The sequence below is a fragment of the Ovis canadensis genome, chromosome 18, assembly GCF_042477335.2.
Source record: "Ovis canadensis isolate MfBH-ARS-UI-01 breed Bighorn chromosome 18, ARS-UI_OviCan_v2, whole genome shotgun sequence".
NCBI classification, from domain to species: Eukaryota; Metazoa; Chordata; class Mammalia; order Artiodactyla; family Bovidae; genus Ovis; species Ovis canadensis.
Genome location: NC_091262.1, coordinates 80,106,002 through 80,124,204, shown reverse-complemented (window position 1 = coordinate 80,124,204; position 18,203 = coordinate 80,106,002). Strand labels below are relative to the sequence as shown.

The following is an 18,203-nucleotide window of genomic DNA, read 5'->3' as shown; positions in this document are numbered from 1 at the left end:
TCTACTCGCTGCAGCCTCCCGCCAGATGCCCACCTTGTCCCAGGGGGGTTTAAACCAAATCCGCAGAGAAGTGTGGGACCGCACTTAAAGAATTTATGCCGTGTATGTATACACAGCACGATTCAGGATACTCTAATGTCACACTTAGCTAAGAGCATTAGGAATTAGTTCACAGAGCTATCAACACGTTCAAGCCTTGTCAAAGGCTGAGTTCTCCAAAACTACTATCATGCTAGCTTTTTTGTCTTAAGAAATAAAAACAAACAAACAAACAGGGAATTCCCTGGTGGTCCAGAGGTTAGGACTGGGCACTTTCACTGCCAAGGGCCTGGGTTCAATCCCTGGCCGAAGAATCCACAAGCAGCAAAATGCAGGGAAAAAAAATCCACAAAAAAACAGAAAACAAAAAATACTACATACTACCAGTCAGTAGATAAATCCACATTTACACTCCTTAGTGTGAATACACATTCACACACACGTGTAAAATGATACACAGCAAACTCCAAACAATTTTCTCTGAGATGCCAGGGAAGGTAGGAGACTCATTTTGGGGACAAGGCTAAGGATAATTTTAGTTTTATTTCCAATTCAAAAAAAATTTCGAAGTGGCAATATTCACATATGGATTTTTAAAAAAGATCAGAAAAAGATAAAAGGGAGCCAATTAATGCCAAAAGAGAGGGCCCAGGCCTGGGGGTGACTCCACTTCCCACATGCTGAGCAGAGTTACTGGCTCCCACTGTGGCCTGGGAGACCTATATCCATTATTAGCTGATTAGTTAATCTAGAAAATTTTTTTTTGTTGAGAGAGAGGAGGAGAGAAAAATACAGAGACTTAGTAAAAACAGGGTCCAGCAAGTCCAGCTCATGCTACAGAGCTTTCTTGGCCAAGAGTTTTCAATTGTTTTTGGTGTCAGAATCATGTCCTCTAAAAACAGTCTGGAGGTCCCTGAAGAGCGTGGATCACATGGATTCTACTTAATGATACCAAATTAGAGAGGGTTTAAAAGACGTACTGACTGATTCACTTAAGGTAACAGGCTCATTGCATGTTAGCTGAACTATCATGAAAATACCTGTATTAAAAAATAGCAAGAAAAATGACACTGTTTTATATTTTTGCTTATCTCTTTATAAAATCTGACTTAATAGAAGACAGGCAGACCTGCATTTCTGCCTCTATACTGTTGTCCGATTTGGTATTTTGGTTGAAGTATACAAAAAGAAGTCCAGCCTTCACCACATGTTTAGTTGGAAAAGGGAGGTATTTCAATGACATTTAAAAAAAACTGTGGTTATTCTTCTTTAAGTCTATGCTAATGTTCAAAAAGCAGTAGTTTCTGAAAGCTTAGCTGCAACATGGAATATGAAACCATACTGATGATGTTTCAGTGACATCAAACCCTGTGGTGTGTCCTGCACTTTGAACGCCTCTCCTGCCCACGAATGTTTGCAGCATCTCTGAATATGTTGGTGTGCAGTCATGCAGCTCTTCCGTCGTTCAGATCAAGAAGCCCCATTTGTCAGTATCATCAGAAGTCGTCAGCATCGGGAGCTGTCAAGCTCATGCTGGCAGTTTCCCAAAATTCAAACTTTTGCTTACAAGTTTGAGTTTTATCCTGGGCAACTAAGAGTGTCACTGTTGTTACCCGAACTGACAGGCTTCCTTTATTCCTTCTCGAGAATGGGCTTCTCTGGTGGCTCAGCTGGTAAAGAATCCACCTGCAATGCGGGGGACCTAGGTTTGATCCCTGGGTCGGGAAGCTCCCCTGGAGGAGGGAAAGGCTACCCACCCCAGTATTCTGACCTGGAGAATTCCATGGACTGTATAGTCCATGGGGTTGCAAAGAGTCGGACAGGACTGAGTGTCTTTCACTTTCACTTCACTATCGAGAAAGCATATGTCAAATATTCAGGTCTTACTAACCCAATTTGTCTGTCTCTTGTTCTTTCAAGTAAAAATAATGTTCCTGAAAAAAGGCCAGTTCAGCTCGCAACTCACACAGCTGTGCACTATTCCTGGAGACCATCACAGCACCGCAGCGCGCCGGCGGGCTCCATGTGAACTCTGTGTCATCCACATAATGTTATTAAAAGGTGTGTGAGCGAAAGCTGAGCTCTAATAAAGCTAACCATTTCATGCTTCATCAGGGATAGTCTTGGGTCAGATTTGTGCGACATGGTGGGGTGTGTGGTGGTCTCCAGCTGGATACCATGGCCTGCTCCGCGAAAGGAGCTATTTTACCCATCACCGCCTTTGCACCATCAGGGCAAATGGCCACACAGTGAAAGAGGCAAAAAAAAAAAAAAAGGCTGTTGTATTCTTGAGAAAGGGCTTCCCTGGTGGCTCAGATGGTGAAAGAATCTGCCGGCAATACTGGAGACCACTGTGACCTTGCAGCTCCCTTGAGAGCATCTCAGGGACTCCAGGGGCCCACTGACCACTGCTTTATGCAAACACTGAGGACACCTGCAGAGTTGTGAATACAATGTTATCATACGCCACCCCTGGAGAAGCTTGGCTCCTACTAACAGGAGAGAACAACTTCTGGTCGTATATATGCCAAAATGGTCTACAAACATACACAGTGCCTCCCTGGTCCCCGCCTCTTCTTCCTCCTTGAAGTTACCAAGCACAAAGGACCAGCAATTTAGGAAAACTGGGCTTGTTCCTTAGGAAACATTACTATGCTCATAACTTTATAAGTTGAACTATCATAATTAGAACACACTGCTAGTGAATAACACAGCAAGCAGACAAAAATTCAAACGAAGTTCACATGCATCAATGACAAAGCAGAGACTGTAAAGGTTAACCAAACAGGTGTTAACAACTCAAGTTCTATTAGAAATACTACAGTAGTAAAACTTGAAACAGTAAGGTACAAGGTTATAGTTTGGATCTCAGTTGGTTCAAATACTGTCTTTTTTTTTTGGGTGCGTGGCATGTGGATGGGCCAAAAAGTTCTTTGGTTTTTTTCCATAAGATGCTTCTTGTAGCACTTAGTTGCCTTTTACTTCATTCGAAACAATTTTGTTCAATTGTATTGTGACAGCTGTCATATCAGCATGAGTCAAAAAAAAAAACAACAAAACCGGGAACATCAAAACTGGTGGATTGTGTAGCTATTTGTAGTAGCCACTGAAGATGGAAGAAAAAAAGCAACATTTTCAGCACATTATGCTTTATTATTTCAAGAAAGGTAAAAACGCAACTGACATGTAAAAAAAAAAAAGACTTGTGCAGCGTATGGAGAAGGTGCTGTGACTGATGGAATATGTCAAAAGCGGTTTGTGAAGTTTCGTGCTGGAGGTTTCTCGCTGGACAATGCTCCTTGGTCGGGCAGACCAGTTGAAGTTGACAGTGACCAAATCGAGAAATAAACTGAGAACAATCAACATTATACGCCACAGGAGATGGCCGACATACTCAAAATATCCAAATCAGCCTCTGAAAATCATCTGCACCAGTTTGGTTATGTTAATCGCTCTGATGTTTGGGTTCCTCGTAAGCAAAGCAGGAGGGGGTGGGAAAAACCTTGACCATATTTCCTCATGGGACTCTGCTAAACGTCACAAAAAATGTTCTGTTTTCAAAACAAATTGTGATGGGTGGTGAAAAGTGGACACTGTGTGATGATGCGGAATGGAAGAGGCTGCACAGCAAGCGAAACGAGCCGCCGCGAGCCGCCGCAAAGGCGCCAGTCTTCACCCAAAGAAAGTGACGCTGTGTACACTGCGGGGCTGGGAGCGAGTCCTCTGGTGTGAGTTCCTTCTGGAAAACCAAACGACTGACCCCAACAGGTGTCGCTCCCAGGGAGAGCAGCTGAAAGCAGCACTTGACATGAAAAGTGTCGAATCAGTCCACAGAAAATGCATCCTCATCTTCCATGAGGATAACGCAACAAGACTACACGTTGCTTTGATGATCAGGCAAAAACTGTGGCAGCTTGGCTGGAGTTCTGATTCATCAGCCGTGTTAACCAGACATTGCACCTTTGGATGGTCTGTTTATTTCAACCTTTACAAAATTCTCTTAAGGGGAAAAACTTTGATTCCCTGAAAGACTGTAAAGGGCACCTGGGACAGTTCTCTGCTCAAAAAGATAAAATGTTTTGGGAAGAAGGAACTATGAAGTTGCCTGAAAAATGGCAGAAGGCAGTGGAACAAAATGGGCTGTTCAATAAAGTTTTTGGTAAAAATGAAAGGTTTATTTTTTAACCTTAAAATTGAAGGAACTTTCTAGCCAACCCAATAGTTCCAACCAGGGACTGAATTTGCGTCCGGTGCATCTGAAGTGCCGGAGCCTTAACCACGGGGGCCACTTAGGGAAGTCCCATCAAATACTATCCTAATTTAAAAATCCCCACACAAAAAAGGAGTTCAGGAATTCTAACATAATGGGATTTGACCATATGACAGTAAACTTTCGGAAGTCAAATTACTAATGCATCAGAAAGCAACATCTGCATTTAAAAACAATGAACTATTGTCCTATTTGGGACTAACCACAGACAAAATCGCTAACTTCTTAAAGGAGAATCCCTTATACATCTTATGCTAAACTGGCTTTCTTCAAAAGAGTTAAAAATGGGGTGAGGAGAGGGCTGTATTAAATGCTGATTTCCTGTTACAGGCTGGACCCCTGAGAGCAAGGAGTCTGCATGGGGGTCATCAGTACACGCCGAACGGAGTGGCTGATGGTCATCCGAGGGTCGCCTGATGAGGCAATTCTGTACGCGATCCACAAGCAGAACAGGGCACACACTCCAGGGTCATCAGTGACACCGACTTCCTCCAGGTGAAGAAACGACAAGCAACTTGCAGGAAGAGAGGCTTGGTAAACGGGGGAGGGAGAGAGAGCAGATAGAGACAGAGGAGCAGGTACAGGCAACAGGGAGGCAGGAGAATAACAAGCTGTGGTTAAGGCCTGGGCTCTAAGTCACCACCACGACCTAGAAAAGAGGACAGCCACAGCAGCCACGAACACGGCCCGCGGGCTCACAGCACTCGGCGCTGTGCGAAGCGTTTCACACGCATTCACTCATTTAACTAACCTTCATAAAATCCAGACAGGTAGATCCTTTGACAACCCCCCATTTCTTTCCCATTTCTGGCAGGGAAATGAGTGAGCTTGCCTGAAATGGCTCAGCTAACCCACGGTGGGGACCCCCGTGACTTCTGAACCCTGCCTTTAACCACTGAGCACCGCGCCTGTCAAGTTCAGAGGGAACTTTGCTTTTACCTGAGAGTGTGCTTTAAACTGTTACATTTTAAAAGACCAATAAAAATGCCAATAAACATTAAAAAAAAAAGGTGTACACCTCACAAAACACTGTTCGGTAAGATGGTGTGGCTGTCAGGGAACCCACCCGCGAGGCGCTGGGCTACAGGGTCTTAGCCCCAGCCCACCCGAAATGACCATGCCCCTGCCTCATCATTTCACCACGGGCCACTCATTTATTAGCAAGGGAGTAAAAGGGAAAATGGAAGAAAGGCCCAAGCTTGAATATGAAAGGCCACTGCTCACTGCTTAGGAAACAATTTCTAAGTAATTACATGTCCTTTGCACATTTTTTTCTAAAGCAGAACATTTTAAAGACATTTCAAACATTATGAAGAAGTTTAAACCTACATGGAAGGCGAATACTTGTATTCCTTGTATATACTTGTATACCTATATACCCACTTCCTTAGATTCAACAACTAGGGATATGAGCATATTTGCTTTACAGTTACTCTTCTCTTTGCTGTTTGAAGTAAGGTGCAGAGATCACAATACTTCACCCGAATTTAAATACTTCCATCTGCAGTTCCTAAGGATGAGGAAAGTTCCTACAAATCAGAATCCCTTTGAAACTAATGGTAATTCCATAGAAAATTCCACAACAGCCACACCAATGTCTTCTGCAGGTTTGATTTTGTTTTGTCTTTAGAACAAACATCTGATACAGACTCATTCACTATGTTCGACTTTACATCTCTTGCGTTTTTCTTTTCAACTAGAAGGGGTTTTGATTTATGAATAATTCAAGGGCCTAAAACAAAACCAGATTTTTCTGGCTGTTGCAGTTTGTCCTTGCGCACGTGAGCCAATGTCTCTACAAGATGAATAAGCAAGACTTTTCCTTAAGTACATTAGTGAGAGAAACCAGCCCAGGCTTGGGAGTTCTCTGCATATTTGATGTTCCTTTTCCATCTGACAGGGAAGAGGAGGTGAGGTGGGCCTTGTCTGGAAGCAGATGGGGGGAGATGGGGCAGGGGTCTGCATGCCCCTGCCTGCACTGGCCCACGCCCCAGCCTCTGGTCTGGGATGTTCTGCGTGGCCAGGACCTGAACTGATGGAAGGGTGCCTTATCCTATTTGATCACTTGGCAATCCAAAGCCCCCCAAAGATTGCTCTAGCTGGGTCTCCAAAAAAGGCCAAAAGGAAATACCAGAAGATGATACACATGGCTGTGTTTCCTCTGGGAGAACCACCAGCAGTGGCCTGGGGTCGTGGAGCTGGCGGAGGGGCAGGACAGAGGACTTGGGACTTACAGGCTGGTGACCTTGGGGAAGAGTGTCAAGGACGTCCAAGCCACCTCCCAGGCAGCAGGGCTGGGAAGAACAAGTCAGTGTTCACAAAGGCTTGTTGCATCTGGCAGGTCATTGGCCCGGGGGAGAACGCCCCGTGGGGGTACCTGACGTATGGAAATGGGGTGTGGTGCACCCCAAACGGCTGTGCCTGGGAGGACTTGGACCGTTCCTAGATGCAAAGCACCCTTTTCCTGACTACTAACCATACCTACTTATTCTTCTACATAATTAGCATCTTTTAATGAAAAAATATGATCAGTTCAGATAAGACTAATAAAAGGTGTGTGGGCTTTACATAAACACACACCACCCCCCAGAGAGCTCCTCGTTACTCTGGTTACCTTCCTCATTCCTCGCTGGCAGGAACGGTGACTTATGCAGAGGCTCACTCAGGTAGCTTTCAAGGTGTGCTTCTAAAAAGTCGCTTCACAGAGAGGACAGCTACACAATGAACACCCTGGGGCTGGTTCTCTCTATTTGGAGAGAGAGAGTCACTGGTGAGGTCTTTTGGGGCGGGGGGGGGGGGGGGGGTTGTGCTTTCACTTTCTGTAGTCAATGACCTGATTTCCTTCCTAATTCTGGAGGGTGAGGACAGCGCAGGGCAGCCGCCCTCACGACGTTTACTGGCTTCAGCCACGCAGGAGCACCCCATGCCTGGAAGCCCGTGTGCGCGTGCGCAGCGGGGCTCAGCAGCACGGGCTAAGCCATCAGGTGGGCTGAGGCAGAAAGGAAGCCCTGGGCCTCGACCTCCACACTGCCCCTGGATCATTCTTTTCGAAGTTTCTATTGGAAAGGTAAACACCTTTCCTCGAATCGGTGACTCAGGAACACTTGTGAGAAGACAGACTTTTCCTACAATCAGACTTCCGTTCCCCAAGAAAAAGGGGTTTTACACAAAAAGAACATTTTGCTCCCCAGCTCCCCACCAGGCCTTGGCGACCCATCAGTCTTTCAGGGACCGGACTCGCCAACCGACTCTCAGATCAGAGCACATAATGGCTTTCCTGAGGCCGGAATAAAACCCAGCTGGATCCGGATGGACAGCAGATCTTCCTTTCTGACCATCAGCATCTTTTTTGGCACAGCTATTCTTGCCTTAAACCTGGCTCTGGAAGTGACAGACATCTTACTATGCTTAATCGGCAATTAAAATTCAAGGAAAAGTCTTGACTGGTGGCGGGGTTGGGGGCTGGGGGTGGGGGAGGCAAACTGTGTCCCATGGGCCAAATCTGGCCAGCCCCCTGTTTTTGTAAATAAAGCTTTATTGGAACATGGTCATTCCTATCTGTGGCTGCTTTCACGGCCAAAAACATCGACTCCCCAGCTTTTCCTGAAAGAGTCTGTCGATCCCAGTCTAGAACTGCTATAACAGCCACTACACACGGGTCTATTTAAATGTCAAATAGCCAAAACAAAATAAAATTAACCATTCCACCTCTCAGTTGCACTAGCCACATTTTGAGGTTTCAGCAGTCACCTGTGACCGAGGGCTGCTGCGGTGGCCAGCACAGAGGACATTCCCGCCACCACAGACAGGTCTCCTGGTCAGCCCTGGGAGGACAGGATTTAAGTCATCAAGCTAAATTTACAGCCACCAAGTTCCAGGTGACGCTGCTCCTTCTCCAGACAGAAAAATTTAGGCTAAGTTTCAACAACATGTTCCTGTCACACTTCTTGCTGCTGCTGCTAAGTCGCTTCAGTCCTGTTCGACTCTGTGCGACCCAATAGATGGCAGCCCACCAGGCTCCCCCGTCCCTGGGATTCTCCAGGCAAGAACACTGCAGTGGGTTGCCTTTGCTTTCTCCAATGCATGAAAGTGAAAAGTGAAAGTGGAGTCGCTCAGTCATGTCTGACTCTGTGCGACCCCATGGACTGCAGCCTACCAGGCTCCTCCACCCATGGGATTTTCCATGCAAGAGAACTGGAGTGGGTTACCATTGCCTTCTCCGGTCACACTTAGGACATGCTAATTCACTACATTGATCACAAACTCTAGGCTACGTAACAGGAGATGAGTGTCAAGCCAACTGGGGCTACTAACCAATCCAGGAACTGCATTGTTTATGGACCGTAAGCTCTGAAAGCTGGGCCATGGTGCTTGCTTCATACTCCAGATTAGGAACCTGCTTGGCACGAGGTGATAGGGACTCAAGTATTTGCAAAATGAATGAAAAAATGAATCCGAGGCCCCAAAACTGTCATACATCAGAGGCCAGTGAAACAGATGGATATTGATAAAATGTTGAGGGGAAAACACTACTATTTCTAGAATCCTGTGGCAAAAGGTTCTACAAACAGCCAAACTTTCTATTTTAAAATGAATTGAAGAAAAATTCCATACAAAACAAAACAACTGCCTGGGTTGGGATTCTGGCCCTACCACTTATAGGCTGGGTGCCGCGGGCTGCTCTTTTCCCTCTGTGGGGAAGACCCCTCTTCTCTAAACGCACGGGGAAGTGGAGTCGGAGGTGAGCCCCAGGGCTGCCGGCCCGCTCCCAGCACCAGGGGACATCAGGCCCACCCCCCCCCCACCCCCCCCCACCCCCCCCCCACCCCCCGCTCACTTCCTCACACCCGCCCAGACTCAGCTCCCGTGCCCTCCTGCCCTGGGGCCCCTGTGTGGGTCCCTCCAGTAGACCATCGAGACCTCTGGGGAAGGACCCTCAGCGCTGGACACACAGAGGAGAGGCTAAGTGGAGATGAAACTGATCAAGACTCTAAAAGCCAATACAGTAAAAATAAATTTTGCTAAACCACTCATGAATGTGCTTGCTCTCAAAAGTGCTTATGAGTAAATCAAGCGTTTTTCAAGTTTTAACTAGTTCACCGTTTGAACCAGCAGTTAAGTTTTACTACCGGTTATTCCTTCTTAAACACTCAAGTCTCTTGTAAGTTAGTACACTTCACTACTTTCCCCCTCACAATTAGAGAACCACCAACAATTCAACCAACAGCAAAAAAAAAAACCAAAAAACAAAAAACAAAAAACCAACCCCACAAAACACCCAGCTTGGTCACAGTAAAGTCTTAGAATTAAACAACAAAAAAAATCAATGTGGTATAAGATATAAAATCAAATATTCCAGTTTGGAATAAATTCATAGCTTAAAAAAAAAGGTACATTAAACTCAAGCTAAAAAAAAATCTGTTATTTATTAGAAGATACCTTGAAAGTTTAAAAATAAACGTTTCACGTGCAATAAAATTTTCTTATTACTAACTCAATCAGTCCCTGCTTAAGTACTTAAATAGAAACACCATCATTTTGTTTTAGCCAGTTTGGCTCCTGCAGCTAAAACACCTGAGTGCTAACTGTGGTCAACGTTTGCTCTTTCCTGGTTGCACCGCAAAACAAAGGGATCTACAGGTTTGGTCACTGTGGACGTTAATTGCCACCAGCTTCATTACAGAGGGTTTGGAGAGAAAAGGCAACCCCTCTCTTATTCCAACAGGCTGGGTATTCATGTAGTTTCATCTTCCTTCCCTGGGTACACCCTAGGATCTGAAAAATCTTGCCTGGCATTTTAGTCATACAGACTATTAGTCACCTGGAGAGCTTGCCCCAACCCTTCCTTAGCACGGGTCCTGACAGTTAAAACTGTTCTGTTAGGACAGAGCTGTGATATTATATACATTTTAAAGTGATTTGATGAAGCTTGCTTAACTATCATTTTCTATTTCACCCAAATACGAACAAAAAATTTGTATAAGAAACATTTTTAAATGCTTAAGAAAAAGTATACAATTATCCTGATACCTATGTTTTAATATAATTATCAATTTACTATGGTAATTGTGTTTTTAAGCTAAGTTTTGGATAAATTTTAAGCTAAATTCTGAATTCAAATTTTGTATAAAGTATGACTGGCAAACTGTATTAAAAGTGATCTATACACACATTGAAAACTTGCTGCCACTTAAAATTTTTAGGGCAAATGTCAATACAGAGCCTATTTAAATGCAAAGTGTCTGCTCCTATCCCATAAACAGGCTAACAGCTCAGAAATTATGACCCACAATGGATTTCAGTATTTCAAAGCACAAGCGTATTTCTCTTTTAGGCTCCATGGCAAGGACGAAAACCATCCTTTTAAAAAGGGAAGTTCTTTTCTGGTCGTTCCTGCATGTTTTCTGACTGCAGTTCACCTCTAATTCAGGGATGTGTCCCCGCTGAAACCTTCGGGGTGTTAATCAAGCAACGCATCTGTAACAGAAACTCTGCGCACGGACAACTTGGCCAGGCCAGGCGTGCCGCCCGCCTCTCCTTCCTACCCCCACCCAACGCCTTCCCCGGGCAGTGACTTCACATCCTTTGACATCAGCACGGCTCTGAAAGGGGGATGGGAGAACGAGCAGAAAGCAGAAAAACCAGCTTTGAACTATGCATGCAAGGCCTCTCTCAAGACTCAAATTCTGTAAGTAGTTCGTAAAATGCCAAACTGCAGTGACACACCCAGCCTCCTCCGGTTAGGTCTGCCGCGAAACGGGGTGAATTCTGCTAGAAAGGACTTCCTGCTTTTCTTATCTGAAGCACAATGGCCATTTATTAACTAACCACAGAAGGTTCCGTTTCAGTGAAACACACAATAACTTACCTCGAATATGGAGAAGGGCCACGGGCTGGAAAGGCCCATTGGAGTTGGCCGCATCCACCACCATCCTGCTGCCCGCCTTATTACATGTCAACATCTAGACTTCAGCGGGAAAGGCAATGTACTCCTTAAGGCAAGAACCCAGCCTCCATTTTAGTTTAAAAAAAAAAGACAAACTGAAGCTCTCTGCAGCTGGAGGGAACTGGCTGCTTCGTGATGTCAGCAGGCACGGGGCTCGCTGATTGGCCAGAAGCTGCAACTTAAAATGACACTAAAAAAACTGCAAATGGAAAGAGCGCTCTGTTTGGCTGTCAGTGTGTGTGAGAAGCCTGGACAGTTTTTGGCTTTCTCAGGCTTCATTTCTCACTAACTTTTAGGCAAAGATCCCATCTCTCAAGGGGCAGGACTGAGGCCACAACTCCAGCCAGACTATAAACAAATGATTCTGAGAAAGCCACCAAAAAGAAAAAAAAAAAAGTACGCATATGTGTCTACGTGAACTTTAAATTTTCACATTTATCTGGTACCCCAGATTCACCGGTACTTTATACCCACCTGGCCACCTCCTGTTTTCTAATTACTTTAATATCTGTATCATATTTAGCATTTGGACAACCTATTTTTTTAAATGCAAATGACTATTTAAATATTACACAATCTCAATTCATTAGTTTGAACTCTTGTTCTATCACCCTTTCCTACTACCAAGTTATGAACTAATAATCCTCAAACAGTGTTTTTTTTTTTTCCCTCAGGGTCTAATTTTTTTTTTAATTGGAAAAATTCAGTTTAAAAATTACATGGAAAAATGAAAGTTTTAAATGCAATAGCTAGAAAGTGCTATAAATTAAAGGTATTTACACCACCTGGCTGTGAAAATTAAAGTCATAAAATAAAATGTAGGTGTTTATTTTTATACCTTAAAAAAGGGTCAACATACCACTTTATTTCTCATATTTTGTTTAAATTAAAATGTTTTAATTAAAAAAGATATTTCCCTTCTTTTTATGGGGCTAGTATTAAAAGCTGTTATTCAGCTCTTAGTCTCCTATCTTCAAAAAAGGTTCATATAAAAAGCTGCTCCAAGAAAGGACATCATTTCTGAATCAGAGTATCCTGGGGAGGGGTGTGTGTGTGTGCTGGCGAGATGATTCCCTACAATAAGGTTATTACTAGCTCCAAATGAAAGTGAATATGCTATAAGAAAAGTCTCTGTGCCAAGCAGAACTGAAAAAAATTCCTCACTCCACACACACACACATACAACTAAGTCTATCCAAAAAAATTCCTCACTCCACACACACACACACAGCTAAGTCTGTCCAAACCATGTCTTCTCGCTTTGTAAGTTCTCACACAACTCCTGCCATCCCCACTTTCCCCAGTTTGTGAACAAGAACCAAAAAGCCCTTTGGTTTCTAGACATGACTCACAACGGCGAGAAATGGGCTAGGGTTTGCAGCTACACCCGTGGGCCGGCACGCACCCCATTTCAACCAGCACATGAACGGTAGTCGCTCAGGGGTGCCGATTAGGTGCCCCCACACTAAGTGAGAAGGCAGTATTTTACTGTGTGGATCAATAGCCGTTAAAAAATACGCAAATAAAAGCACACCAAATCCTACCCTGGCCCCTCATCCACAGAGCTGAAGGACGCTGCTGGATCCCAAAGCCGGGCCATGAATTCACTCACAGCAAGCAACGGGGAATGGGTGTCATGGGAGCGGGCTCGCCCCACCTGAGCCCACCTGCCGCCCACCTGCCTGGCTCCTCTGCTCTCTGAACAGCTGGTGCTCTGAGGCAGGTGCTGTGAATTCAGATCCTGGCTGCTGACCCTCTGAGTCTATCAGATGCGCAAGGATGGCTCTCCGAGGACTTACTGTCACCGTACTCAGATGAACTCAGACTCAAGTGCAGCCAGGATCCAGGCTTGCAGGGGACTTCCCCAGGGGTCAGAAAGCAGATGCTTAATGCAGATCTATACCCTAAAGAGACAGTGATTTGTTCTCAAACAGTTTAATATTTCATATGAGATGAGAAGGGGAAATATGCCTGTCCTAAGACCGTGCTGATGAGTGGAATGCAGAAATAGCAGGAAAAGACTCCTAGACTCTTTATATGAAATATACAGATTAAAGTCAAAGAAAAAGGGAAAACACTTCTTGATGTATTTTTCCTAATGATCGTGGATCAAAAGATCTCAACTTTATTAGTGATTTTCCCCCATGCTCTTTTGAAGCCTTATGCATATGAAGTAGCTCTTTAAAGAACTTGAAGTCTATGATCTGAAAATCACTGGTGAAATAAGAGTCTAAAATATAAATAAGCAAACAAACATAAATAATATGGAGAAAGAAAAAAAAAGACTTGAACAAATAAAGATAAGGTATGTTTCTGGACTGGAAGCACACATATGATAAATAAACTGATGCTAACATTTCCCCAAACTGATTTATAGTTTTAAAGCAATTCCATCCAAAATTCAGAGGAGGCGTCTTATTTTTCTGGGTAATTCTAAAGTTCACTTGGAAAAATAAAAAGGATGAAGAATGAGAACAGTACTTATGAGAAAAGCAGGTCCTGCCAACTATAAAGTTTATGAACTGAGGACAGTGTGATGTAGTCTGGAGACAGGTCTTGGGACAGAAAGCAACAGCCCCTAACACAGTGAGTGTAGTTATACAAGTGTACCATCTGATTAAAGAAGGAAGCTCAGAACCATGGAAAGGTGAAGATTATCCAGATAACTATCGGTTACATGTGGACAAAAATCTAAGTCTTCAGCTCACACCAAAATAAAATAGATGGGTCAAAAAATTGAAAAAAAAAAAAAAAGCAGTTAAATAAAAAAAAAAAAATCAAATCAGCCCCGCCGCCAAATCCCCACAGTGTTGAGAAGAAAAGGGGAGTGACTATCGATTCTCAAGCTAGAAAAGGATAATTAAAAGACACTGGACAATGCTTAGGGATATTCCTCACATTAAAATATTTACAAAATTTCTATATATTCCCTCCAAAAATCAAAAGGAAATATAAATGCTATAATTACAAGAAGTTAATAATATACTATAATTTACTCGAAAAAATTGGGCAAGCTCTGGGAGACAGTGAGGGACAGAGAGGCCTGGTGCATTGCACTCCATGGGGTCACAGAGAGTCGGACATGACTGAGCGATTGAACAACAACAACAATAATTAGAAAAAACTAAGACCTCAGAAGTCAAATGATCCAGTTTGCAAAAGAACTATAACTGATCAGTTGTTGCTGTTCAGTTGCTCAGTTGTGTCCAACTCCTTGGGACCCCATGGACTGCAGCACACCAGGCTTCCCTATCCTTCACCGTCTCCCGGAGCTTGCTCAGACTCATGTCCGTTGAATCAGAGATGCCATCTAACCATCTCGTCTTTGTATGAAGAAAAGTATTCATCTGTCAAATCAGCAATAATTTTAAAAATTATAATTAATACTGGTAAAGGCATGTTGTACCCTTGACAACAAATCTATAAATTGTACTGATCCTTTTGGAAAATAAGGCTCAGCAATAAAATTTGGCAATATGTAAAGATTCTTTAAGTAATTTAACTTCTGGGAGTCTATTCCAGAAATGTAGTAGCCATGAGTGAGCATCAAGTTTAAAAAAAAATAGTTATTCAAAAATTTGTGCTAAAGTCCTTCTCAGGTGGGGCTAGTGGTAAAGAACCTACCTGCAATGCGAGAGATGTAACGAGACATGGATTTGAGCTTGGGTTGGGAAGATCCCCTGCAGGAGGGCACAGCAGCCCACTCCAGCATTCTTCCCTGGAGCATCCCACAGGCAGAGAAGCCTGGCAGGCTGGAGCCCTTAGGGTCGCAAAGAACGGGACCTGACTGAAGCGGCAGCGCGCGCACACGTGAGATTTACCGTCTCTGCCATTTCAGAGCGTCGCGCTCTCAGCGGCAGAAGTACATTCATCGTGATGTGCTGGCATCGCCACCGTCCAGCCCCGGAACTCGGTTCATCTTGCAGGACAGGAGGTCTGCCCCTGTTAAGCACTTCCACCCCAGCCCCCTCCCCTCGGCCCCTGCGCGTTCGGTCTCCGAGACTATGACGACTCCGGGTACCTGATGTTTAATACGAGTGAGACTGTGCAGCTTTTGTCCTTTGGTGACTGGATTATTTCACTCAGTGTAATGTCCTTAAGGTTCTGCTGTGTTGCATCATGTGCCAGAATTTCTTCCCTTTTGAAGACTGGACAATACTCTATCGCAGGGATATACCACATCTTGTTCTATTGATCCCTTGATAGACACAGGCTGTGTCTGCCTTTTGGCTGTTGAGAATAATGCTGCTGTAATATGAATATACAAATGTCTAAGTCTCTGCTTTCAATTTTTGGGGGGTATATTCTCCAAAAATTATGGTAATTCTATTTTCAGCTTTTGAGGAACTGCCATGCTGTTTTCCACACTGTTGTTGCTCAGTCATGTCCGACTCTGTGTGACCCCATGGACTGCGGCATGCCAGGCTCCCGTCCTTCACCATCTCCTGAAGCTTGCTCGAACTCATGTCCATTGAGTCAGTGACGGCATCCAACCATCTCATCCTCTGTCACCCACTTCTCCTCCTGCCCTCAATCTTTCCCAGCATCAGGGTCTTTTCCAGTGAGTCAGCTCTGCACATCAAGGGGCCGAAGTGGCAGCATTTTTTTTACGTTCTCACCAGCAGTGCACAAGGGTTCCAATTTCTCCACATCCTTACCAACACTGGCTATTTTCTGTTTTTCTGACAGCAGCAATCCTAGCAGGTTTTAAGTGGTATCTCACTGCTTTTGATGTGCATTTTCCTAATGATGAGAGATATTAGTCATGTTTTCTTGTGCTTATTGGCTATTTCTGTATCTCCTTTGGAGAAACGTCTACTCAAGTTCTTTGCACATTTTTAAATTGGGTTGTTTTCTCATTGTGGAGTCGCAGGAGTTCTTTATAAGTTTTGGATATTAATCCCTCTTCAGATAGATGATTTTGAAATCCTTCTTCCCATTTCACGGGTTGCCTTTTCATTTTGCTGGTTGTGTCCTTTGCTGCACAGTTTTAAATTCTGAGGTAGTGCGATTTATCTACTTCTGCTTTCCTTGCCTGTGCTCTCGAGTTGCGTCTGAGATATCACTGGTAAGTCTAATGACAGACTTTCCTCTATGTTTTCCTCTAAGGCAGTATTCGGTCTTTGATCCACTGTTAAATTTTTAGGTTCGGTATAAAGTAAGGGTCCAGTTTCATTCTTTTGCATGTGGATATCCATTTTTTTCCAGCACCACTCTTGAAAAGACTGTCCTTTTCCCAGAGTGGTGGCATCCTAGAAAACCATGTGGCATGCATATGGCAGCTTACTTCTTGATCTCTTATACTCTTGGTGTCTATGTCTTGGTTTCCATATAGATATATATTTATCCATTTGGTTGTGCTGGGTCTTAATTGCAGCATGTGACCTCTTAGTTGGGGCATGTGGGATCTAGCTCCCTGGCCAGGGATTGAACCCGGACCCACTGCACTGGAACACAGAGGGCTAACCACTGGACCACCAAGGAGGTCAGTACCACACTGATTTGACTACCTTAACTTTGCAGCAAGCTTTGAAATCAGGAAATGTAAGACTTCCAATTTTGTTCTTCTTTTTCAATATTGCTGTGGTTATACAGGGTCCCTGGAGTTTCCATGTGAATTTTAGAATGGGTCTTTTTCTATGTCTGAGAAAAAGCATTGTTAGGATTTTGACTGAGACTGCAATGGATCTGTGGATCTCTTGGGTAGTGCTGAGGTTTTAACAAGACGAAGTCTTCCAATCCATGAATACACGTGTTTTCCATTTACTGCGGTCTTCTTCAATGGCTTTCAGCAGACAAGTCTTTCACCTCCTATGTTAATTCAAAGTATTTTACTCATTTTGAGAGCATCACATTTTAAATTTATGATTCTAAAATACTAGAAAATACCTTAACATCAAAGGGATTATCCCACACAGTGAAATTTTTTACACATATATCAAAAGTACTTATGGATTTGTAAAGTAAAAATAAGTGAGCAAAGCAGTATATAAGTTTTCAGAAATAGTATGAACATAAAAAGAAACATTCTCAAAATATCAACGGTAATCACCATGGAGTGTTATGGCTACGTGTAGTTTTTTCTTTCTGAAACGTCTCTACATTGTTCAGTATTGCTAAAATAAGCACACAATAATTTCATGAAAATTCACAACTAAATAAAGACATATAGAGTTTTTTTTTTAATTAGCTGATCATTCTTATTGTCATCTTATTTATATTTTGGCTGTGCCACGTGCCATGTGGGATCTTAGTTCCCCAGCGGGGAATCGAGCCTGCGCCCCCTGCGCTGGCCGCGCAGAGTCGTAACCACTGGGCCCCCAGGGAAGTCCCAGGACACACAGATGGCGTGACGGCAGGAAGGCTCCCTTAGTGACGCTGCCCCCTCAGGCTCAGGCGAGGAGCAGAGAAGGGGAACTGTGACGCAGAAGAGTCACTGCGCCGCATAAATGAGCTGGAGCATGTGAAAAGCAAACACAGAAGTGGCCTAAACGAGGCATGACAAACTGAACCACAAACACGAGGATGCCGACTCCTCGGCTCAAGGAACCAGCTACGGGCTCCTTAAATTTTGACTGCACATTTGCACGGAATCCACAAACTCATCTAGGCTTCCCAGGCCCAGTCAGCCTCCAGAGCCCTCTCCTCTCGATGAAACAGGGACTCAGCCAGCACCTGTGCCTGGGGAGACGCCGCCCTCACCCTCCATAACCCCAGGCTGGTCCTTCTTTCCTCACTTGTCAAGGGGCGGGGGCACGTCTGTGATCCCCCCACCTCCTCGGCTTTGTGGAGGCGCCGATGCCACCGATGTTGGGGGGAGTGCCCAGGAGGATGAAGCCACCCCCGAGGTGGGATCCGCCCGCAAGTGCTCGGCCATCCCGGGGAAGGGGCAGTGGGCACTGAAGCGCCTGAAGAGCAGGGTCTCAGCCCTGGGGCTCAGTGTGAGGG

The 18,203-nt window shown here is 44.3% G+C and overlaps 1 protein-coding gene across 22 annotated transcripts in view; it reads right to left on the bottom strand.

Moving 5' to 3' along the window:
- Positions 1 to 18,203, bottom strand: part of PPP2R5C (protein phosphatase 2 regulatory subunit B'gamma) — a 140,219-nt gene that overhangs the window by 86,725 nt on the left and 35,291 nt on the right. For 7 of the 22 annotated variants that reach the window (XM_069559841.1, XM_069559835.1, XM_069559844.1 and 4 more), the window contains exon 1: positions 11,178 to 11,414. The exons of 12 other annotated variants lie outside the window; for them this stretch is intronic. In XM_069559841.1, coding sequence (XP_069415942.1) covers positions 11,178 to 11,271 — 94 coding nt within the window. In that variant the 5' untranslated portion in view covers positions 11,272 to 11,414. Of the gene's footprint in view, positions 1 to 6,923; positions 7,056 to 11,177; positions 11,415 to 18,203 lie in introns of those variants that run through there. 3 more of the 22 variants (XM_069559848.1, XM_069559849.1, XM_069559843.1) reach the window with 1 other exon arrangement.